We start from the raw sequence: 23538 nt of genomic DNA, 5'->3' as shown, positions 1-23538 counted from the left end.
AATATTCGTCTTCGCTGAGGATATTCTCGAAATAAGTAATGTGAATTCTCATAACTTTACAATTTGCGGAATTGTGAAGACCAATTCAAATCTAATACCTTGATTATAAAACAATTGTATGAAAATTAGGAAAAACTAATTCTTCAACAAGTGTTTTTCTAATTACATCAACAATAAATCTTTCAACTTTTCCAACATTTCTTAAAACATGTACATCTGAATGTCCAATTTCACTTTCAATTTGTAAATTTTTTAAAATTTTCATTCCAATTGGAATTTTTTCATAATCATTATTATTATTATTATTATTATTAAATATACTATTTCTTCTTAAATTTTTTTCTCCTTTAAAATTTAAATCATTTTCAAATTCATTTTCATCTTCTTCATTATTATTATTATTATTATCATTATTAGAAAATTCTTGATTTAATAAAGTTAAATGTAATCTATTTTTTTCATTTGAATAAGCTAAAATAATTTCATTTTTAATTTCAAATCCTGTTATATTAATTTTTAAAGGTAAAGACATGAATAAATTTGAAGGATAATTAACTTGTAAAGAAGTTATAAAAGTTAAATTTAAATTTGATTTAAAATTTAAATTTAAATGTAATTGAATTGAAGGTAAATTCATTTTCGAATTTTTTCTAATTGAAGATTCATTTGATATTTTATTTGAAATTTGTGCAGGAGGTGAAGAAGAAGAAGAATTTGATAAATTTAATTCAATTTCATCTTGATTATGATTTTGTTTAGTATCAATAGTTTCTTCTTGATTATTATTTAATTCTTTTATTAAATTTTGATTCAAATCATTTCTTCCCAAAATAGATTGTGTAGTTTGTCTAGGAAATGAAGCTATTGAATTAGAACGTCTACCTAATCCAGGTGAAAATAATAAAGATGATGAATTATTTTTTAATCCTTCATATATATTAGAATTAGAATTAGAATTAATATTTAAACTAGATGAATTAGGATCAAAATGAAATGGAATATAAGATTTTCCTGAATTTATTGTTGAACCTGATTTTGATCTTTCTCTTTCTGTTATTAGATTATTTGAATTAGAAATTGATTTATGAGATATTCCAGGTTTTTTATATTTAATTGAATTTGAATGTTCATTAGAATCTTTTCCTCTTGATAATAATTGATTTTCATTTTCATTTTCATTTTTATTTTTATTTAAAAAATCTTTATTTATATATTCATAATTTTCTTCATCTAATTCACTTTCTACACCCATTTTTTCGATTCTATGCCTTTCATCTTCTTTAACTTTTTTAATTAATTCTTCTTTTTCTAATTTTTCTTGTAATTCATCACCTTCTTCATCTCCTTGATCAAATACTCTCCAAACATCTCTTATATCTTTAATTTCTAAATCAGGTCCTAAATCACCAAATGAAAATGAAGTTACAGTTATAGGTCCAATAAATGAAGGTCTTTTTGAAGTTTGTAATTGTTCATTAAGTAATATTATTAATGATTCAGATAATTCATTTGTTATTTCTTCATATTCTTCTGTATTTGAATATTGTCCAGATGAATTTCTTGATGTTGACGGTATGGGGTTTGAATTACCGGTTGAAGTTGATGAATCGCAAGGAGTATTAAGAAGAGACCAATTTATATCTACTGACATTTTGTCTTGAAAACACGAGGAGGGCACAATCTGTACTATCGACTATAAAGCATAGTGAGATTGAGGAATATAACAAAGGTCAACGTCAAATGGAACGCAGTGAGATGACGTGAGAGGATAAGATCAATAACATCTGTCGAAATCAGTCGGCCAAGAAAAAGCGGCAGGTACAGATGCTTACGTAATATACACGTCTACTCTTTTAAGCTTAAGATAAGGTCTTCAACTGTTAGAAAATAGTGGTATATTTGTGGTAACATGCCGTGAACTCGAATCACCACGGCGAACTCTCGAGAATCACAAGCACAGTAAAATTTCCTAGATGTTCTAAGATGCACCAGTGTCCGAGATCGTTCTATATGATTGCAAAGTCTTGGGCAGTACGAATGACTATTCCCTTTTACCCATAATGAATTTAACGAATAGCAGTATGTTATTTTCTGGCTAGAAAGCATGATTTCTCGACTTTTTAGCTTAAAGAAGGGTGCGACTGCATGAGGTATCGGTAAGTTCACACTGATATGTGTGTCATTCAACGTAGGTACCAAACGTGAAACATTTGTTTGGGATTCCCACATTCTGTTGTGAACCTACATGTCCTCGCAACCTTTCTGCATTCTCATATATATGCTACTTTCGATTTTTATTTCTACTGTTCTCATTTAAGATATATCCAAGTTCTCAACAGTATATACTATTTTATTGGTTCATTTCGAATCAAAGCAAATACAGTACAATACGAAATAGTCACCTCAATACCGACAAAATGTCTTATAGGTTTACTTCGAGACTTTATGGAAATGCTGTAAGGCGGAGTCAACATCAGGTAACTTCATCTGATCGTCTCACTGATGGTGAATCAGCAAAATCTTGTTCAAACCTCGCTGATACAAGTATTTAGTCCATTCCACTTGCAACCCTCGCACTTGTGGGTACGGTCAGCTTTGTAAGTTTTGCAACCATCGCCCATTTTTGGAATGCTGTTAATTTGGAAAACATGGTACGTGCTTTGTTCATACTATGTGACTACTTTCGCACCGTGTTGACTTCGCTGCAGCGCAAACTCGATGAACTCAGAATGTCATTTAAAGGTGAAGGTCAAGGACAAAGACAGGCATTGGGCTATCGACTCGATGACATTGAACGAAGACAGAATACTATTAATCAAGCCATTCTCAACTTGGAAAAGGTATGTGAGCGGTGTCATGCTAGATCGGACAAAGTGTGATGTTCGTTGTCAATCATAAATTGGTATAATCAAGTAATCTGTTATAACTTCGCTTTGTAATTTGTAATCTAGTGTAAAAGCGCAGTAGTCCCATTAATTCGGTCTCGGTCGTCAATAAACAAAGGTACCATGATTGTCGCGTTTGTATTGAATATGTAGATGACCGAAATATTACTAGTATGTACCCTATATGCACCTTTATAATCAGAAGAAGGCGTGTTTATTCGATTGTGATCAAAGAGGACGTGGTCGTACGAGGTTCGGTTAAGTGTATGCATTATGCTTGGTGATATTTCGGAGAATTACCGTCGGGCAGCGGTCATCCGGCTGATTACGAGTAAAATGTTTGTTGTCGTACCATGATTATGATTAAAATCTTACGATGAGATAATCCTTATCCTTTTGCGTAAACAATCAATTTCATAATCTTGTCAACTCTTCTTTCACGACTCACACATCTATAATCATCATCAGCCCCTTACTCTATATCATTTCAATCTTCACTATCTGAAATTCATAAACTTCGGTCCCATCTTCACTTTCGATCTCGGTCATAACTTCGGGATACGGCCATCTGTCAACGTCATTTTTCTGACTTTTCGCGGCCGCCATTACGAAATCCGGTCCCCGCGCATAAAGTTTAGCTTTTCAAAACATCAAAATAAAGCAAAGTCTTTTTAAGATTCAAAAATAGCTTGGCAACTAAAATACGACATATTCACTTAGACAAACTTCAACCTTGATAAAGATCGTCATACATAACTTGATTGAATGCTAGAAGAAATTATTCCTTGATGGCACTTTGTTAGTTATTTTATTTCAATATCGCCTAACTAGTTTGGATGTTCAAAACGGATCCGTCCACACTCTTATCCACTCCAACGGTCCAAACTCAAATACGCGTCAGGACTGCGGAAATTTGGATAACAACAACACAACACTACTCTGATGAAAGGAACATTATACCTTACCATTCATCCTTTTGTGCCGGACTTCATTGCCTAGCTTCACAAGCAGATCACATCGGATCCACCTAACAACCAGGATTCTGATGATTGGTAGTCGCTGGTTCGACAATCCTTAGTTTCGTATCACTTCAAGAATAGAATCAAGCTTTATCATCATTTATCAAAGGAAAGAAGTCAGACCGAGATGCCGTTCTTTCAGTCCTTTCAAGATTTCAAAGGTCTAACAAGTAGCATCAACCCTCTCAATCTATTTTCATCCGAACAGCCTTCTAGCTCTTCTCCGTCGTCTTCAAACCCAACTCCCATTGCTACGCCTCAATCAGCTTCAGCTGAAGCTGGACCGGGCCCTTCAACTCAAGCAATGCGTCAACCCTCTACACCCTTCAGTGGACCAACATCATTAGGCCGACCTATCGACAATCGTCAAGTTTATTCTGGACCAATCAGACCATCTTTGAAGCCTTCTCCAACATCTTCTTCCCCTAATTCGTCAGATAGTTCAGATAGTAATGAACGACGAAGGGTTTCAAGGACGAACGTTATGATTGCTGATCCGGAAGTAAGTGGAATACAGGGTCAAAGGGAAAGAAAGCGTAGTCCAAGAAAGGGAAGCAACTCCAGACCACCTAGTTCGATTACCGGATCAACTGGTATAAGTGGTGTTGAAGCCGAGCAGAGATTGAGAAAGAAGAAGAGTCCCATGGAAGTGAGTTTGACTAATACTTTCGCTATCCTGTTAAGTTTTGTCTGCACAACTTGACACGTAGCTAATCTAGTATTATCCATTTAGACATACATCATAGTCAAACCCCCTCCGACTTCCGCGAAAAACCCTTTGAACCTACAAATACAACTCGTCGTGCGACCGAATCGTCCCAGACGAGACCGTTCGGTATCTGGTATATCCAGTAGATCAGATTCAACAGCTGGAGAAGGTATTACGGCCTCTCCATCTCTATCACCTGCAGCTCAGACTGTCGATCTACCAACGGAAGAATCAGACGATACATCCGCCAAAGAGATCATGAACTCTCCAGATACCGTACAGTCGACCAAATCCCAACCCAACGACAAAGGTCTGACCGGATCACCCAAATCAAGCTCCATCCACTCCGAGGGTGCGAATGGTGCTGGTGTGAGACGATCATCCTCCATTAGATCTAGCATCTCAACCTCCACTGCTGCAACTGGTAGTAGTGCGGCTTCGGGCAAGAGAATAGAACCCATGTTCAACTTGGCAGTACACAACGTCATGCAGCCTACAGTGGTCACGGATGCTGCTACTGATGTCAAAGTCGCCAAAGTGAGTATTTTCAAACTGGCTCTTTTTGGAGGTTGCCTGCTGATTGTCCCGCTCAAAGTTTCACAAACGTAACCTTGATATCACTGGTGTTGGTGTGCTAGAACCCTCCGAAGTTTGGCTTCCTACCCATCAACCTACCGGTCTTTTCGCTCCACCCACGCGTCAGACAACAGACGGAGAAGTAGCGCCTCGACAGCGACCACTTTCCCTTGTCTCGCTGACGTCGCCCATCTCACCGACTCTGAGCAGATCGGATGATGGAAAGAGCGGGATACGTGGCTCATTAGACCTCAAAAGTTTCAAGATGGAGAATCTTCGCATAGGCCAAAAGGCGGACGGAGAAAGCAGGACTCGTCAATTTTTCGGCAAGGTATTCAAGAAGAAAACATCTTTGGGTGAAATCGGATTGGCACCTAAGAAGACCAGTCCCTCAGCTTCCTTTTCATCATTCGACTACCCTCCTAGATCAGCTACTTCTACTACACACGACTTCGCTGGCGTAGACACTCTTCATCCAAATATGGCTGCTGCAATCCGAAATCAGCCCAGCAACACTACTGATCTTCCATCATCAATTGGTGTCGGTGCACCTACATTTGGTACGGCACCTTTGGTCGTATCACGCAGATCATCAGGAGCGTTGATCACTCCTGATGGCGCTGTTACTGGTCTTACATCTCATGTCAACTTGGACCTTGAAAACACAGCAACTAGAATGGAGAGATGCCAGTCCTTACCCATTATCCCCTCAAATAGACCCGTTGGGTACACTTGGACAGTTAGGAAGTGGGCTAAGAAGAACGAGGAGGGTTGGGCGGCCCACTTGAAGGCTGCTGCTAATGCTGGATTAGAAATCGTAGGCGGAAATGCGGGAAGTGAGGAAGAGGAAGACGAAGTGGTATTTGAATGGGTCAAACTGAGAGTTCCTTCGAATTCCACTGGTGATGAGATCTTGAGGCGGTATTCTACTACAGGAGCAATCTCACAAAGCAAAGCCAGGGCAAGAAGTCAAACTCGAGCATCATCGGTTCCTCCACATATCAGTCAAGGAGCTGAAGGAATAAACATCAATTCACCAAATACATCGAGAACATCTTTGAATTTACAACCTCCAAAAGCCAAAAGGGAAGCTTCACCTTTCCCACCTTCTTCACCTAATTTAAATTCTTCTAATCAAAATTCTCCATTCAGTTCACCTAGATTAGATGGTAGACCTGAACCAATTCGTCGAATTTCAGGTCCAATTGTTATTGGTTCTGGATCAGGATCAGGTAACAATTCTAGAAGATCATCAACTATAATTGATATTGAAGAAACGAATTCAATTTTACGTGGTGGTGGTGTAGAAGGAGGAGGAGGAGGAGAAACTGAAGAAGATTCAGATCCAGAAGATTCTGAAACTCCTTGGACATGTTCAATTTGGATTAAAAAAACAGGTCAAAGACAATTATTAGGTACTTTAACTCCTGCACCACATCATCCAAAAGTTATTGGAATTTTAAAAATTCCACAAGGATTAAATTCAATTTGTTTAACTGATTTTAAACAATCTTCAACAAATTCAAATTCTGGTTTAAGTTTAAAAGAAGGAACAATTATAAAAAAATTAAAAGAAAATATTTCTTTAACTGAAGAAAATTTAAAAGATGTTGTTTGTGTTACTTCTTTATGGCTTGTAGCTAGAGAAGAATTTAATGGATTAGGAAAGAAAAAATCATCAACTGGATTAGTGGGAGGAGTAGGTGTAGGAGGAGGAGGAGGTAGAAGAGGAACTTATCAAGGTTAAATCAAACAATAATCAAATCAATCACAAATCTTGATTTATTTATATTTCACCTTGTTAGATAGAAAATTATAATTTAAAGTCGTTCTTGTTTGTTGTATATGATGTTACTTGCATTATGCAATTGTTTTGAAGATCACTTTAGCTTTTTCAGGTTCACGAGTTCACGAAGTTGGCTGTCTGGATTATGTTATGGATATTTTCAACACGAATCAGACGCTGTTCTGTTCTCCTTCTTCACAGCGTCTGACTTTGACGTGCATTTTGAACGATGTATGTTCAGCTGGTTCAGCTTGTAATTAACGAGGGAATCCATCTTTGGAGTGGCAGAGAGTAGTTAGAGAGAAGGAGTCAGTTCACGACTCGCCCAGCGCGTCTGATTGATGCCAAGTTGCTACATAAAGCCCTTCGCGGCTTCGCTTCGAGGAGTGTTGTCAAAGGTTTGCAAGTGAATCGTGTTATTAGTATTTCAACCAGAGACCTGTGAATGACGAATTATAATTCGATGAAACGCTTCTTATATCATATATTCATACTTCTGGTCAACTATATGCCACAAAGGTGTCTTCCTTATCTATCCAAACTTTGATTCATTCTAAAATGTTTCGAGGTGGAGTAGATTAAGCGACATCTTTGTTTCTGTTGTCACCAGAGACTGAGAAAGCAGAACTATATCAGCATACCGAACACTTTTATATTGTACAAAGCGAGGACGAAGGCGAAGTGAGGCCAGCTCAAGTACTGAAGGAAGGGGAAGTGGCACAATTGTAAAACGTCAACTTACTGGCATCACCGACCTTTTGGGTGGTGGATTTCTCTTCTTGAGGTTGAACAACAGAAGCAGCAGAGTCTAAAGCACCTTTAACGTAGTCGGTAGCTAAAAAATCGGGCGGGCCAAGTCAGCTACTGACTATGTGAAAGGTGCAATTCTATATTTATGACGACTTACCTTGTTCAACGTACGATTTCTCGGAGTCGGGCTTGGCAGCGGCGGTGACTTTGTCAGTGAGGGATTCACGGCCCTGTAGGGAGCGGAGGGTTAGCCATGTCAAAGGAGGTTGAGAAGAGCATTGACGTGTGTGGAGTGTATAGTTGAGGGAAGAGGGAGCGATAGAGAAAGAAAGGAGAAAGCAGAAAGGAAAGGGAGTTGAAAGGAAGGGTATCTTAAGGATTAAGGAATGATGAACTTACTACGTCGGACATTGTAATTGTTGTTTGTTTGTTTGGGTTGGTTTGGTTAAGAGAGTTTGAGTTTGAAATATGTGTTTGATGAAGAAAAGAAAAGAAAGGAAGGACGTGTTTATGAATCAAAAGAGTGGGGGTTTATATACCTTTTTTAACTTAGGTGGCTACTTCCACGTAGTATGTGTGATTTAACTTTGGCCCTACCATACCATAGCTTATCGCGGTAATAAGATTTCAGTGTCGTGATGGATGACGCACTATTGTACAATTCACAATTAAACAAGCCAATTCATAAAGTAAAGTAGATAACCATTTATAAAATGTCGTCATACATCTACCCAAAACTTACTATAAGTAGTAATTTCAGAAGGTTAGTTACCATTGACCAGGTGATTTCATTTTTTAAACAAATACGTCATTCTTAAGGTGATGGATTTCTAATACTCCTCCTATTCTATCCGTTAATCCTTGACTATTGTAAAAGGCCGCCGAGTAAAAAGACTTGGCCGAAATGGAATCAAATAAAACGACGATCAAAGTGAATTGCGTCATTTATACTAATTAGCTTGGTTCCAGTTAATTCCATCAAAGTAAACACTACTTTCGGTTAATCCCAAAAGGCATATAGCTTCAAAATGAAGATCTAGGAGTCCTAATCAAGAGTCGTCATATATTGAAATACCTTCCATTGGGTAATTCGAAATAGTCGGCACAATTCGGCCCATACAACAGATCTATCCAGAATGTTCATGAGTAGAGCAAAGATGAATGGCAAAATCAGTCACCTGGTCTTCACTGTCATGATGCTTAGGCTGTAGCTGTGGCGTACCAAAATGCAAGGTGGTGATCAAGTATTGCCCCGAGCAGATTTCAAAGTAATTCAGATCGTTGTGAGGTCTAATGAATGCATATTTACATTGTATTTAGACCATGATGTCTAAATGCACGTACGACAACTTATAATATGCTAATTTGACAGTTGCCTCATGATTCAAACTTGTCTATCCTGTTTTAACAAATAGATCATATATTCATAATATCGTGATAAGAAAGTAACAAACAAAGTACTCTGCCCTCCAGGTTGAGGCGCTGGAGGATGTATCGCGAAATACGATTAAACCTTCTGCTTCTGATCTGACCGTAAATTAGATTAACTCTTAACGCAAAAGAAAGCCATTCCTTCTCGAGCTTCACTAACAGCTCTTTCTAATTCCCTTTCATCTTCCATCATCCATTTATCTTCCTTTTTCATATCATTCATACCTATTATCTTCGTTAATCTTTCCCAATTTTGTCTTTTCGCTGTAAGTTTCAACATTGGTAAAGGATTCGAATGTCCAGTAACTACTATAAAAGCAGTATTGGAAGGTAGAGATTGATGTAATTTACTCAATCTATCTGAGAATCTTGATAAAGCTGAATCTAGAGTTGATGAGTCAAATTGATCATTTTGTATTCCTCGATCGTTCCCTTTTGAATGAAACGTCAGCATAACTCTACAGTGTATTATAATGTTCGTATGGTTTTGTCATTTGAAAAGAGCTCTTTTCGACGCCATCCGTAAGATGAACTCGAAGAAGCGATGTCAGAGTAGTGCAGAGCACTGAGCAGGAGAAATTCGATGTTTACACTCACAACCTTGAACATTGGCCAATTCCATCATTCGTCCATACACCAGATCATGCCCTTCTACATTCTCAATGATCTTTTCCACCACTTCATCATCGTCGCTACACCTTATCGCTGTTGTAGCTTTTGATCCGTAAGATGAACGTGGATTACCATAATCTATCAACGCAGAGGTTTTTGGTGGTTTGAATCGATTTAGTCGTTCGAATATCGGTTCCATATTCTCCATTGCATTTCCAAAGTCCGGTCCTAAAAGTCATACAATATGTATTAGCTTGGCTGCTCATATAGTAATCGTGACATGTGATAACTTTGTAGCGTTCCATGGCCATCACATGAGTTGTTTTGAGGAAGATAGTACGCCAAGAATATAAAGAGGAACTCACCATATTTAATCTTCATTTTCAACAAATCTACACAAGTCCTTGCATCTTCCTCAGAATCATGGCCTTTCTCACTCGCTTGAATCTCCTTTTTTAACCATCTTTGGGCTAACCATTTCAAACCAGCTTTAAAAGGTGGTCCACGAGGATGTTTATATATTAAAGCGGTGTCAATACACAGTGGATGCTTTATTCTCAATGCTATCAAGTCGCATTCTAAAGAGTGTCCCAGTAAGATGGTATATGGAGTTATTATTGGATTAGGTCCTGATGATAATGCTTCTTGTATCGATTGTAAAGTATGGGTTGCTGGCTTGAGCTTTTCTGCGGTTATACCTGACCACCTACATGACACAGGCATCAGCTAAATTTTTTGTGATGAAAAGCGAACAATAGCTGAGCTCACTGGGTTCTATAATCGATGATCGGTACTGGCGGTACTACAAATTCATCGAAAATGCTTTCACCAGTCGCAAAGTCTATTATCGATACTCTAGCTAACTCTTGCCCGTCTTCTGACAAAACCTACATGAGTGAGATGAGCGAGAACCAACGATTTAAAATGCAAGGAAATTACTTACCATCTCGCAATCCATCGCTAGTACAGGCCATCTGCCATTATGTGGTGGACTTTTGGCTTGAGGAGTTTCAACCCAAGGATCGTCTCTCTTATTTCCCTTCTTATTACTATTCCCATTCATAGCTGTCGTACTTCCTCCTAAACCAACATCAATATGAACGTCACCAGTACCGTCTAATGGACCTCTCAAAGCCGCTGACAGCGATTCAGGTAAAGTCGACAAGTCAAGTCCTGGTATTATAGGTGTATCCGATGGAGAAATGTAAGATGGTAAGGGATAATCATTATCTATCATTTGGTGAGGGGTGAGGAGGTACAAGAATGGTGGGACGTCGGAGGATGTTGCTGCTTCTAATGAGTTCAAAGATATATCAGCAAATGCGGTTCATCTCGCCATAGTGTTCCAATGATTTGATCTAGCGAGATTAGTAAAATGAAGAGACCAACTTACCTGCTAATTGCTTTGCTTCTTCCTGTTTTTGCTTTTTCAAAGCATCCGGTATAGGACTCATTAGAAGAGTGTTTAAAACAGAATGTAGTTTCCTATCATCTCCAGGTGCTTTTGTTGGACAAGCATATGTAAATAATTTAGGTATTATAGGTACTTTTGCCGAACTTGAAGAACTTGGATCACTAGGTTTAGTTAGAAAAGGCATGCAAGATATTGTTGGAATTTGGTCTAATCCTAGATGATTTGGTAATAATCCTGGAACAAATAAAACTACTGTATGTGAAATAAATGATTTATGCTATTATCAATCCTTCTTTAATTAGCTACAATTTCTATTTTACTTATAGAACAAAAGAAGAAAAATTTACATCAATTTGCATCCAAGATGGTTTATTTGCTTCTGATACTATATAAAGAACTAAATCTCGCACATGCTATTTAGATTAATTAGCTAATTCGATAATTTGTATCTCAAGTTCAAGAATGGATGATGAAGGATATATTAGAACTCACTGCTATCCCTATTTTCTTCCCATACCTAAATTCATTGACGTTATATTGAAAAGAAGGTTTCTTTTTGTCTAACTTCTTCTTCTTCCTCTTCTCTTCCCTTGTAGGAACTTTGGTGAATCCTTCTTCATCCGTAGCTCCTTGATCATTTCCATTTCCATTTCCACTCCCGTTCCCGTCGACCTCGGGAATAGGAGTCTTACGCTTTGAAGTCGAGCTTCCAGGATTCAATGGATCTGCTGACATCTTGGTGGATCCAAGAGAGGTTTCGGAATGGGTGGGGATCAGGCGGGAATGGCCAAGAAGTTTACCAAGATGAAGAATGCGATTTTTTGAGTATTTCTTGAAATTTGAACAAAATGATCGGACACCGGTTAACTTTATCTTGGAATTCTTCAAAACATGATCGAATGATGAGCCTGAAATCGTTCAAATAAAGCAGATTTAGTGATCAGGCTCATTGGATTTGTTATTGTCAATGCGAAAGTGGAGGCGAATCACTCTCTTTCAAGTTGACCGAAGAAAGGCATAAGACGTTTGTTATTTCAGGTGAATACTTTGCTTAGGCAACTCAGTCTTAGATATATGATACCAGGACGCGACAATGAGTACAGAGAAAGGTTAGCTGTATTCTCTTCTAATCAGAAGGATATTGAAGCTGACGATGTCGATCAGTCGAATGCCCAATTTGTTCAACTTTGGTCTCTGAATCAGATATCAACCTACATCTGGATTTGCAATGCCGAGGTAAAGCCAATATCGCTGGACCGAGCTCTACACCTAAGCTAAAGTCACAGAACTCTCAAGAAAAGGGTAATGGAACTATAAGCTCGCCACATGCGGAGATCATCAATTTAGTGGAAGATACACCAACAGCGAAACCTGCGTTGAATGCCCGAAGATCATCAGGTAAAAGTACAGGACCAGTGGCCTCGATATTCAATACAAGTACAAAATCAAAACGCAAGAATTTGTCTCAAGATGAAGATCCATTAGAAGATAAGAAGCCTACAGGTGTATTTGGAGAAGAAGGAAGGATGGAGAAGAAGTCTAAGATAAATCCTTTAGTTGCTAATCAGCCGTGAGCGAGATTCTCGATCATATTGCTACTGGTGTCAATGATCAGGCCTAACGAACATTCTGTTGTCGCTCGTAGGCTAGCAGAACGCTCTCGTCCATCTACACTCGCCTCGTACATAGGTCAAACAGATTTGGTCGGGCCAGGATCTTTACTTCGAGCTAGAATAGAAGCTGGGGAAGGCGTTGGGAGTTGCATACTATGGGGACCTCCTGGCTGTGGGAAGACGTAAGCATGAACGACCGAGCTGGAATGAATGAATATTAGTAATTGAATAGCTGATTGGGGTTATCCAGAACTCTAGCTAGGCTGATAGCTAGGACCGCTGATGCGGATTTCAAGGAGCTATCAGCTACGAGGTGAGCTGGTCTGCATTTAGAGTTCCCTCATGCTATCAGCTAAAATTTTCGCACTTAGTTCGGGTGCTTCGGACGTTCGACAAGTCTTTGAGCAAGCGAAGAATTCGCTGAAATTGACTGGAAGGTGAGCCTGGTGGATGCATAGACTTTTAAATTAGCTGAACAAAGATATCTTCCTGTATTAGGCGGACAATATTGATGGTTGACGAGATACATCGGTGAGATTTTTTCACTGGTGCAAGTCTCATATACAATTCGGGAAAATTTGACACTGACCTATCACTCTTGCGAATGTGTACAGCTTCAATAAAGCTCAACAAGATCTGTTCTTACCCTATGTCGAGAATGGCTGGGTCCAGCTTATAGGAGCCACGACTGAAAACCCGTCTTTCAAAGTAAATGGCGCTTTACTAAGTCGATGTCAGTGAGTCAGTTTTGCCTTTGCATCATTCCCTCTTAAAGTGAATGAATTTAAATGCTGACTGTACCCGTCACAGAGTGTTCACCTTATCTCCTCATACACCTGAATCACTACAAGAAATCCTCGCAAACGCTCTATCCTCCTTACCTGAACCACTACCGCATTTACCTCCTGATCTCATACCATTCTTAGCGGATGTGGCCGACGGAGATGCAAGACAAGCTCTGAATGGTTTGGAATTGGCTTTGAAAGTTTGTCAAGCTCCAAGGCAAACTACCTTGTCTGCGAGTAACAGCGATATATCACAAAATGGCGGAACTGGAGTTGAGGGAGAAGAAAGCGGTGATAAGGGCGAACAAAAGCAGAAAGAAAACGAAGAAGAACAGAAAAAAAGGGATGAAGAATTGATGGCTTCAGTACGTAGGGGATTGAGAAAAGGATATGATCGATCAGGAGAAGAAAGGTATGATATGATTTCTGCCATGCATAAGTGTCTTAGAGGTTCAGATGGGAGTGCTGCGATGTATTGGTTGGCTAGGTAAGTTGATTCGTGTTTTCCTCAACGATTAGAGCTGATATTGAGATATGAGACTGTAGGATGATAACAGGAGGAGAAGATCCACTTTACATAGCTAGAAGATTAGTTGTCATGTCAAGCGAAGATGTAGGATTAGCAGATCCTCAAGCATTACCATTGGTAAATCATTCACGTTTATCATCATTATATTACGATATTAATCATGGTGAACTTTAGGCAATGGCGACTTATCAAGCTTGTCAAGTTATTGGATTACCTGAATGTCGAATCAATTTAGCTGTGAGTTGACCCTTTGACAACTCCAACCCCGAGGTAGTGTCTGACTACAAATGACAAATCATAGCATTGCGTAGCTTATTTAGCTGAAGCACCGAAATCAACAAGGTCGTATACAGCTTATAAACGAGTACGTATGATCTTGAGATTTAATCCTAAACTTGAGATTAAGTTTTGTCAAATTTTATGATTTGTACTGATTATTATACATTTTGGAATTTGTAGGCAGAAGCATTATGTCATCAACCTCCTTTACCTGCTGTACCATTACAAATTCGTAACGCACCTACTAAATTAATGAAACAACTAGGATATGGAAAGAAATATTCTTATGATCCAGATTATATACATCCTGTATATAATGTGAGTGAATTGTGATGATTTGCCTCAATTCGCTGCCGAACTCTTTAACCTCAATGATAATGCAAATTGAAAGGACTAATTAGCATTTCGATAATTTCAGGAATATTTACCTCATACACTTGCTAATCATTCTTCAGCATCTCCTTTTCCCGAACAACACATTTTAAAAAATCCTGAATATGAGTTGAAAGATAAAAATTGGGATGAAGATAGATTATCTGAATGGGAATGGAGAATAAATAACAATAAAGAATGGCAAGGTAGGACAATGAGAGAAGATAAGGCATAATAATCTTTTAACAGGCTCTTTCTTTGGTTTCGCTTGGCCTTGGCTGTTCACGTTGTATCTACTAAATAACTATAAGGACTTGTAAATTACGTCAAATGACCGATGCATAACATAATTTTGTGCTTGATGTTTTTTGTTAAATACATGCTCGTCCAAATTAAAATTCGCTGTATGATCATTCTTCTACTTTATTTCAGATTGTCCATGCTCCTTAGTATCACAATGTCGCTTGAAAATCGAATCATACTGAAGATTATTTATAATTTCTAATCAATCTATCTTTGAAACTAGATTAACTAATTTCCCACCCAATTAATAAATTATCAATTAATCTAGTTTTTCCAACCCAAATTGCACCAGCAATAATAAATTCTTTATTTTTCTTTTCTTTAATTTTACCTCTAATAGGTTCAAAAGTATTTTTATCAAAAATTTCAATATAATCTAAATTTAATTCAACTAATTCATTTTCATTTTTATTTTTATTACTTAAAATACGTTCTTTTTCTTTTAATATTATTTTAATTGATTTTGAAATTAAATCTTCTCCTGTTAAATTTTCATTTTCATTTTCAATTTCATTTTCATTTGATTCGTATATTTTTTTAACTGTAGAAAGAGCTTTATATAATATTGGTGCAATTTGTAATTCGGATTTTGATAAATATGAATTTCTTGATGATAATGCTAAACCTTCTGATGATCTTGTTGTTGGTAATATGTGTAAATTTTCGGAAGTGGGGTGAGAAAGAAGTAGATCTTTGACCACTGTGATAAATGAAAAAAAAAGTTTAATATTAGCTAAACACCTTTATGGTGTCATAAATTTTGAAAACTTACATATTTTCAAAAGTAATGCTTGTTGAATATCTTTTTGACCGAAATATGCGTGATCGGGCTAAGCAATAAATCGGTGAATTAGCCATTAGCTTGCGATTGTGAGGCACATATGTGGACAGCTAACAAAAACCACCTACTTCGACGGCATTGAACAATTTCGTACAGACAGTAGCCACTCCTTTGAAAAATTGGGCTGATAGTATAAGGTTATAAAGTCAGGATTATATATTAATCAGTCTTCTTTTGGACTAAGTGAACTCACGCCTTGATGCACCCTCCATGACTTCTGCCCAGCCCCTTACGTCAACTTCAACACCTTTATGACTTCTCAAATCCTGCAATTCTCCCTTTAATGGATATATGACATCAGGTGTAGGCGCAAAAATCACCAAAGGACTACTCTTAATATCATGATTATTCCCATTACTACTGCCGTTACCACTACTAGTAATGGACGGTCTGAATGATTCGTGCTCAGATACACCTAGTCCACGCATTTGTCGAGGTGAAGTGGGAAGGGGTAAAATCGATTGTAGAAGTGTAACGTCTCGTTCAAAATTCCGCGGGTACGATGATAAGTCTTCATGAGGCGCGAACTAAATTGAGATAATTTGTAAGCTATTTTACATTGTATAGCCGCGTTTAGCTTACCTGCATTGGATTCACGAATAAGGTCATGACCGTAAGAGGATGCTTCGATATGGAAGTTCGAACTACAGTATGAATCACATCTGAGCTCAAGCATTGATCAGCGAATAATAGGTCAAAAACAGCTCACCTAAATTCACATGTCCCTCATGCAACGCTCCCATCTACTTACGACTAGATAAGCTTACTTCGTTTTCATCAGCTTATGAGAGATACCTACAGTTGGCACAACTCCCACTTCCAGACCCTTTTCTCTTGCTTCTTGTCTCCATCTTCTCAATTGGCCTAGAGTTCGAATAACAGGTATATGAGGTAGTGGCTTCCCATTTCCATTTGAAGCGTGACGAATGATGATTTTTGATGATTGGGAAAAAGTGGAGGGACCGGCTGATGCGGTTCTCAAGAGTGACAACGCCAACATCTTACTTCTCTTCGCATCTGGCTCAGATACCGGGTATCTTTCGTGGAGATTAATGAGCAGAAGATTGTAGGTAAGTGTCAGGTCCCAATCTGATTCGAGTACGTATCACGGATATGATGGGGAAACCGACTCGAAAATGACTGTTATTGGGGTAAAATTGAGATTATTCATGAAAAACATGAAACGACATCTTGGCGACTTCTGGGGCTCCGCATTGACGCGAGAAGATCGGAGTGGGCCGATGAACTCTATATGGGGGGAATAAATAAAAGCTTCGATATATTTACGAGCTAATTAATGGTTTCGAAGAGATTAATGTGATGGACTAGTCTTAACATCTTGATTTCATAACAATCTGGTACGATACAACAAAAAGAAGAGGGAGTAATCAGGCAAGATGGATTTAGATGATTTGAGTGAGCTGAATCTCAATTCTTCGCTGCTGAAAAATACACGTCAAGCTAATGCTTACGCTTTTCATTTCTAGCTGTGGACAATACCTACCAATTGGGAGGATCCGATGATGAGCGTGAAAGAGCTAAAAATGCCGCTTTAATAGAAGAGTTGGATAGGAAGAAGAAGTTCAGGAAAATGGCTGTACCTACAGATGATAAGAAAGTCAGGGAAAGATTGAGAGCTTACGGTGAACCTATGACCTTATTTGGTGAAGGTGTGAGTTAATCTCCTTTGAGGCGCAGTGATTGCCTCATCACAAAAACATATCACAATCTGGATCACCATGTTTGGTACGAGAAGGCGAAAGTACTTACTCGATTACTTGCTGACTTTGAACGTGTTATTATAGCCCGGAGACAGACGAGATCGTCTGAAATATGTTCAAGAGCAAATTGAACAAGCTCGAGGGGGAGATGGGATGGACGTAGATGAGAGCTCAGATGAAAGTAGTGATGATGAAGATGAGGAGGTGAGTTATTTATTTGTTTCACACTTATAGTGCATATGTAACAAAACAGCTCATACCAAACTAAATTAGGGAGAATTTTATACAGAAGGCTCGGATGATCTATTAGAAGCAAGGAGGAAGTTAGCTGGATATTCTTTGTCGAGGTAAGTCTGCGACAAAACGTGCCTCTCCACTTTTACGAGCTGTGAGGATACCTTGAAGTTGATATGCTATCTTAGAGCACGCACGCGTATAGCGAGGCAACGGGTGGAAGTTGAAACACCATTAGGCAGGATAGTATCTCTGCGGAAGGAAGTTTTTTCGGAATTGAAGGTGAGCATTATTATTGTTGCTTCGGGCGCAGATCTCTCATCACATCCTTCCGGCTCTCGTCGCCCTAGTCTTCCGTCCTCTCTTCAACAAAAAACACCCACTCTCTGATGACTTTCTGTTTGTATTGACGAATTCACCCACAGACATTCAATAACTTGGGATCTCAATTCGGCGACGATCGTCCTTTGTCTACAATTCGTTTTTCTCCCAACTCTCAATACATTCTCACTACATCTTGGACTGGAGATAGTAAAATATGGGATTTACCGAATTTAAATTTAGTATCCACGAAAAAAGGTCATTTAGATAAAATAGGTGGAGCAGCTTGGCATCCTCATGCTACATTACCTGGTGGAATAGGAGAAGATGGTGTGAATTTCGCTACAGGTGGAGGAGAGGGAAGTGTTAAATTATGGTCGTTGTCAGGGTTAGTCATTTTCACATTCTGGATAAATGTCAATCAGCGAGATATGGGATGAAGCTGGTGGGTTAACGTATCTTTTCCTTCGTTAGTGATAAACCAATAGCGACTTTGACAGGACATGAGAATCGTGTGGGACGAGTAGCATTTCATCCATCAGGTTCATATCTTGGATCAGCAGGATTCGATGGTACATGGAGATTATGGGATGTTGAAAAGCAAAAAGAATTATTAATACAAGAAGGACATAGTAAAGAAGTCTACGCATTGGCTTTCCAAGATGATGGAGCGTTGGTTTCATCAGGGTGAGCAGAGATTTTATTCTTCAATCGCAATTATCTGTTGTGAAAGTAGAAGTAATTGACATTTTGGGATATAGTGGATTTGACGCGATAGGTAGAGTATGGGATATAAGGACAGGTAGAACAGCAATGGTATTAGATGGACATATTAAAGAAATCTTAGCTATGGATTTCGCTCCTAACGGGTGAGATTGATTTGACTTGATGATAAACACATTGTTCATACTATATCTGACTGACACTGTTATTTAAGATATCAAATAGCAACTGGTTCAGGTGATGATACAGTTAGAATATGGGATTTAAGAGCACTTAAAACACAATATATAATTCCAGCTCATAAATCATCTGTATCAGACGTTAGATTTTTTAAAAATTCTTCTTCTTCTTCTATTCCTGATAATAATTTAAAAATAAAGAAAAGTGGTGTTATAGATTCAAATTTAATTGAAATTGATCAAGATAAAAATAATGATATTTTACTTGAAAAAGAAAAAGAAGAAAAAGAAGAAAATTCAAATTTAAATAAATCAGGTTTATTTTTAATTACAAGTGGATTTGATTGTAATGTTAGAATTTGGTCTTCAGATGAATGGAATTTAATTAAAAATTTACAAACTGATAGTGGTAAAGTAATGTCAGTTGATATAAGTAATAATTCAAAATTTATTGCTTCTGCAAGTTATAGTAGATCTTTTCATCTTTTTGGAGGTGATAAAAGTTTGTAAAATTTATATCAAATATTTTATGTTATATATATCATGATATATACTTTATGTATGAAAATACGTTTACGAATCAAATTCACTTAAAGATGTCACCTCGTGCAGAACAACAATATTCATGATCAATATACCAAATTACCAAAAATCAAGAAAAATATTCTAAAAAAATAATAGCAATACAGATCCTCCACTAAAATGACCAACAAATTCACTCGCCCACACTTTAAGCTCTCGGAATTTCTTTAATCCTGTTCATGAATTCAGAAACCCTACTTAAATCTATACCTTGTCCATCAGATTCAATTGCAGCTAAGAGTCCATCAAGCATCTGAGAGATCAGATGGAAATATCAGTCTCATTTGATTCCACTTTACATATTTATGACAAACAGTCACTCACTCCATCAACCTTGTCAACAGGCACTTTAGTAGTTAAACTTATCAATTTCTTATATTCGAAAACTTTTCCAAGATTTGTATTTTCTAACTCATTTATCCTTTGATTCAACAGTAAAGTCAATCGATCTTCCCAAAGGTTTATCCTTCGTAATTTTATCAAAGCTCCTTCTTCACCTCTTTCAGGTAAAGCTATCTCATCGAGATTGTTCCCGTCTATGATTGATTGCGTTTCCTTTTTGATTGAGGCTAAGTCTTCAGAAGAAACAGGTTGGAACGAAAGGGGTAATTCGCTTTCACCAATAAGAATTGTCCTACCTGTGCAATCTATTTCTTGACTTGGATTACGTTTTAATGATTCAACTCTTTGGCTTAGTAATTCCAATTCCCCAACCTTGACTTGAGCTTTATGTAATTGTTGTCGCTTATCAGCTAATGCTTTTGTAGCTACTCTGACAGATTGTTCGGTTGCATTCAATTTAGTTTGCTTATTGACCATTTCCGATGAGAACGTCGACGATATAGTCTCGAATATCGCTGCGATATCTGTCAAAGAGAATTATCAGCCAACCAGCGTAAAATCCGATTGTATGGATTGTCGGCGACTCACTCTTCTGGACGTCTCGACTTTTACGCGCTGGTTTAGGTACTTCAGATTTCAAACTCGATACAATTGCTTCGCCTGGAGTCACCTTCAACGACTAGAAAAACAGTATTGCATCAGTTTCTCTTCAAGTCCGATTAATGAGCACCGATCATTCGCTTACCTCGATGTCCAATCCGAAATCAGAGGGTTTCAGCCCTAAATTATTTGCTTTCCCCTTATCCGCTCCTGCATCCAGTAAAAGATTCACGAGTCCCTTATTTCCCACTCGCGCAGCTATATTTATTGCTGTATCTCCATGAATATCTTGAATATCTATCAGGGTTTTCAAGTTGATAGAAGTGTCATGATGTATACCGTCTTGTCCATTTGCTGCTCCGTTTAGATGTTGCTGTTGATGAGACTGCTGATCTCTTGCAACCCATTCGAGCACATTCGCCATATAAGATCTCGCCGATGACGCACGACCTTTGAGTCCAGCTACCATACTGATATGATGGACTATACTCTTATAAGCATGATCTAAGGTTTTTATTGATGGACTCAAGTATTCTAACAGACTGTAGAACTGTCCAGACTCGAATTGATTGGTGGTCAAAATGGATCGTATCAAAGGGGTCTCTCCAGCATAATTTCCCCTGTGAATATCCGCTCCAAGTTCGATGAGTTGTTTCGTTATTGACAATTTGGCCAAAGAACATGCCCAATGTAATGCGGTGTGTCCTCGATTATCGATCACCATATCAATATCACACTCGTTTGGCATATCTTCAGACGACAATCCGAAAACTTGTCTTACGTTGATATCCTCTTCTTCACCGCCGTCCGCGGAAGCAGAGAATAGCGACAATAACCTCGAACGCGTCTTAGATGAAGACGCGTTAGGTCTAGGTCGAATGGGTTTGTTCGATAGACGCATGGACCAAGGTAGGGGTTGTCCATCTCGTAGATCGTCGGACGAATCAGACGCACCATCATCTATATCTTCACCTTCGGCTTCTGCATCTTGCTGAGGAGGTTCATGTTGTTGTTCTTCCATGTCACCGTTGATATACAAGGCATCTTCCGACTTCTGTCTCTTCGCAGGAGGAGGCCCCATATCGGTATCAACTGTGTAGCTAATTGGTTGGTATGAGGGCGTGGGATGGGGAAGACCATACTGATCGATGTACATCTCTGCGCCGCTCGGTGGAAGACCTAAACCATTGATATCTGCTGCAGGGCCTAAGGAGGGGTTATGAAGCCCATCCCCGCTGAGAGAAGGAGTCATGGCCATTGCTATACCCCTTTTGTTGTCATGCCCAGGATACAGATGTGGCTGTGGAGCGGGGTAGTACATCATCTGCTGTTGCCCTGGGTATCCCATAGCTGGATGAGGCTGAATGCCCATCATTTGATTTTGGTCCCCGTTGGAAGGGGCGAATTGAGGTGGGGGAGGTGGCGGTAATTGACCTGCTTGCGCATGAGGATGTGCGTGACCTTGAGGAAAAGGAGAAATAACTCTTCCGTTACCTCGGTTTCCGGACATCAGAGACGGATTGTACCCAGTCATATTTGAAGAAGGGGTCTTTTGTCCGGCGCGATCGGGTGTACCAGTACGAATGACGGGTAAAGCAGCAATAGCAGTTGCGGAAGGTACAAAGTCAAAGACTGGTGCAAGGTATGATGTGACACCATACTGAGCCGCCAGCTCTTGTCCTCGTTCGAAAGGAATCCATGTTCCTTGGTATTTTCCATCTACAGGAATACATTAGCTGGATGTGGCAAGCGAGGAGTCGGAACAACTCACAACCACCTTGTACTTTCTCGTGAATTCCGGGATGTATTTCCTTTTCAAGGATTTTCGTTCGAGCAGATTTATGTATACCAGCTACTTTGAGTATCTGCGTGGCGTTCACCCAGCTATAAGGAGGCAGTTAACGTTCTGTCGATCACGCTCTTGGTTCCTCATAATGATCGTTACTTACGAATCGGATGTTCGTCTCATGACTGAGATTCCTCGAATCATCGCTTCGAAGACGGGTATCTGTCATCAGTAGTATGTCAGCTGAAATTCCTTAGCCAATTGAAACGTTCACAGCTTACACCTGAGTATACACTAGCGTAAACTTTCGCCTGAGCGGTTCCGCCAGTCTGGCTAGAATTCGTTGGACCTTGTCCAGGAGCAGTTCCCATTACATTTCCAAAGACATTTTGATGTTGTTGTTGTAGTTGTTGAGCCGTTGTAAGGTGTTGTCTTTGAGATTCAGAATTGGATGTTGAGGTTGATGCGGGTGGTTGCATACTTGTTTGCTGATGAGCAGGACCAAGACGCGGTTGAGGTGGAGGAGGCTGTTGAGAATGTAAATGAGCAGGTAAAGTATGTAAAGGTGCTGGAGTTTGTTCAATATTTTGTGAAGGTGATAAAGATGGTAACAGGGATGAATGAGATGGAGTAGCTGGAGGCTGACCGTGATTGGAGGAGCTACTATGACATTTTTCGTGAGCTGAGAATTAAGTGAGATGAAATAGGATAAAGGAAATGACATACCTTGAAGCTTCCATAATGATTTATTTGACCTGCGATTCGATCGGATAGGACAGTGATAATGACAAGGTACAAGACAAAACAACTGAAGCAGAATAGCTTGTCAGTCTTACTACCGTATTAATGATCTGATATTTGGTATTGGATGAGAATGGTATGATCAGATTATAAGTATAAGTAATAAGATTGGAATTCATGTTGAAAACGCGGTCGCGTCTAATAGTTATACGCGTACTACTACTACATGGTACAACTAATAATAATAAGTAGGATTCAAGGGTAATAATGTAATCATATTACCCTAATCAAAGAGGCGAGTAATCATGCAAACCTGAGTGTGGCAAAATTTGATCTTATTTGGGTAACTCAAATACATATTAATTTCTACTGCAGATTCTCGAATGGAGGAGGTCCACTTGATAA

At 38.7% G+C, this 23538-nt stretch overlaps 8 protein-coding genes across 8 annotated transcripts; 3 read left to right on the top strand and 5 right to left on the bottom strand.

Annotated features, from left to right (window-relative positions):
- Nucleotides 1-103: 103 nt before the first annotated feature.
- Nucleotides 104-1651, bottom strand: I206_101543 (uncharacterized protein; the record flags this gene model as incomplete). Its single annotated transcript, XM_019158187.1, has 1 exon — nucleotides 104-1651. One exon carries the CDS (start codon nucleotides 1649-1651, stop codon nucleotides 104-106), a length of 1548 nt encoding a protein of 515 aa, XP_019008800.1.
- Nucleotides 1652-4031: 2380 nt separating this feature from the next.
- Nucleotides 4032-6936, top strand: I206_101542 (uncharacterized protein; the record flags this gene model as incomplete). Its single annotated transcript, XM_070202407.1, has 3 exons — nucleotides 4032-4553; nucleotides 4638-5150; nucleotides 5209-6936. 3 exons carry the CDS (start codon nucleotides 4032-4034, stop codon nucleotides 6934-6936), a joined length of 2763 nt encoding a protein of 920 aa, XP_070058508.1.
- A 617-nt stretch (nucleotides 6937-7553) lies between these two features.
- I206_101541 (uncharacterized protein) lies at nucleotides 7554-8136 on the bottom strand (the record flags this gene model as incomplete). Its single annotated transcript, XM_019158190.1, has 4 exons — nucleotides 7554-7588; nucleotides 7718-7810; nucleotides 7883-7955; nucleotides 8125-8136. The coding sequence occupies 4 exons, from the start codon at nucleotides 8134-8136 to the stop codon at nucleotides 7554-7556; spliced, it is 213 nt and encodes a 70-aa protein (XP_019008803.1).
- A 1132-nt stretch (nucleotides 8137-9268) lies between these two features.
- I206_101540 (uncharacterized protein) lies at nucleotides 9269-11917 on the bottom strand (the record flags this gene model as incomplete). Its single annotated transcript, XM_070202406.1, has 8 exons — nucleotides 9269-9588; nucleotides 9754-9996; nucleotides 10134-10474; nucleotides 10537-10655; nucleotides 10712-11061; nucleotides 11162-11459; nucleotides 11530-11595; nucleotides 11675-11917. 8 exons carry the CDS (start codon nucleotides 11915-11917, stop codon nucleotides 9269-9271), a joined length of 1980 nt encoding a protein of 659 aa, XP_070058507.1.
- A 358-nt stretch (nucleotides 11918-12275) lies between these two features.
- On the top strand, nucleotides 12276-14995 carry I206_101539 (uncharacterized protein; the record flags this gene model as incomplete). Its single annotated transcript, XM_019158192.1, has 13 exons — nucleotides 12276-12291; nucleotides 12347-12752; nucleotides 12828-12977; nucleotides 13046-13108; nucleotides 13167-13232; nucleotides 13294-13326; nucleotides 13410-13532; nucleotides 13606-14067; nucleotides 14127-14226; nucleotides 14284-14346; nucleotides 14411-14473; nucleotides 14569-14706; nucleotides 14807-14995. The coding sequence occupies 13 exons, from the start codon at nucleotides 12276-12278 to the stop codon at nucleotides 14993-14995; spliced, it is 1872 nt and encodes a 623-aa protein (XP_019008805.1).
- Nucleotides 14996-15287: 292 nt separating this feature from the next.
- I206_101538 (pantoate-beta-alanine ligase) lies at nucleotides 15288-16904 on the bottom strand (the record flags this gene model as incomplete). The annotated part of the gene is made up of 7 exons (XM_070202405.1): nucleotides 15288-15763; nucleotides 15836-15893; nucleotides 15973-16028; nucleotides 16098-16431; nucleotides 16487-16548; nucleotides 16614-16647; nucleotides 16704-16904. The coding sequence occupies 7 exons, from the start codon at nucleotides 16902-16904 to the stop codon at nucleotides 15288-15290; spliced, it is 1221 nt and encodes a 406-aa protein (XP_070058506.1).
- Nucleotides 16905-17301: 397 nt separating this feature from the next.
- I206_101537 (uncharacterized protein) lies at nucleotides 17302-19592 on the top strand (the record flags this gene model as incomplete). The annotated part of the gene is made up of 9 exons (XM_019158194.1): nucleotides 17302-17320; nucleotides 17392-17576; nucleotides 17710-17829; nucleotides 17899-17972; nucleotides 18048-18141; nucleotides 18285-18568; nucleotides 18655-18867; nucleotides 18942-19049; nucleotides 19118-19592. 9 exons carry the CDS (start codon nucleotides 17302-17304, stop codon nucleotides 19590-19592), a joined length of 1572 nt encoding a protein of 523 aa, XP_019008807.1.
- A 220-nt stretch (nucleotides 19593-19812) lies between these two features.
- Nucleotides 19813-23132, bottom strand: I206_101536 (uncharacterized protein; the record flags this gene model as incomplete). Its single annotated transcript, XM_070202404.1, has 8 exons — nucleotides 19813-19917; nucleotides 19989-20530; nucleotides 20595-20685; nucleotides 20752-22325; nucleotides 22378-22490; nucleotides 22556-22614; nucleotides 22674-23055; nucleotides 23119-23132. 8 exons carry the CDS (start codon nucleotides 23130-23132, stop codon nucleotides 19813-19815), a joined length of 2880 nt encoding a protein of 959 aa, XP_070058505.1.
- Nucleotides 23133-23538: the final 406 nt, after the last annotated feature.

The sequence above is a fragment of the Kwoniella pini genome, chromosome 2, assembly GCF_000512605.2.
Source record: "Kwoniella pini CBS 10737 chromosome 2, complete sequence".
NCBI classification, from domain to species: domain Eukaryota; kingdom Fungi; phylum Basidiomycota; class Tremellomycetes; order Tremellales; family Cryptococcaceae; genus Kwoniella; species Kwoniella pini.
Note: the sequence above shows the minus strand (reverse complement) of the source record. Positions and strands in the feature narration are given on the sequence as shown.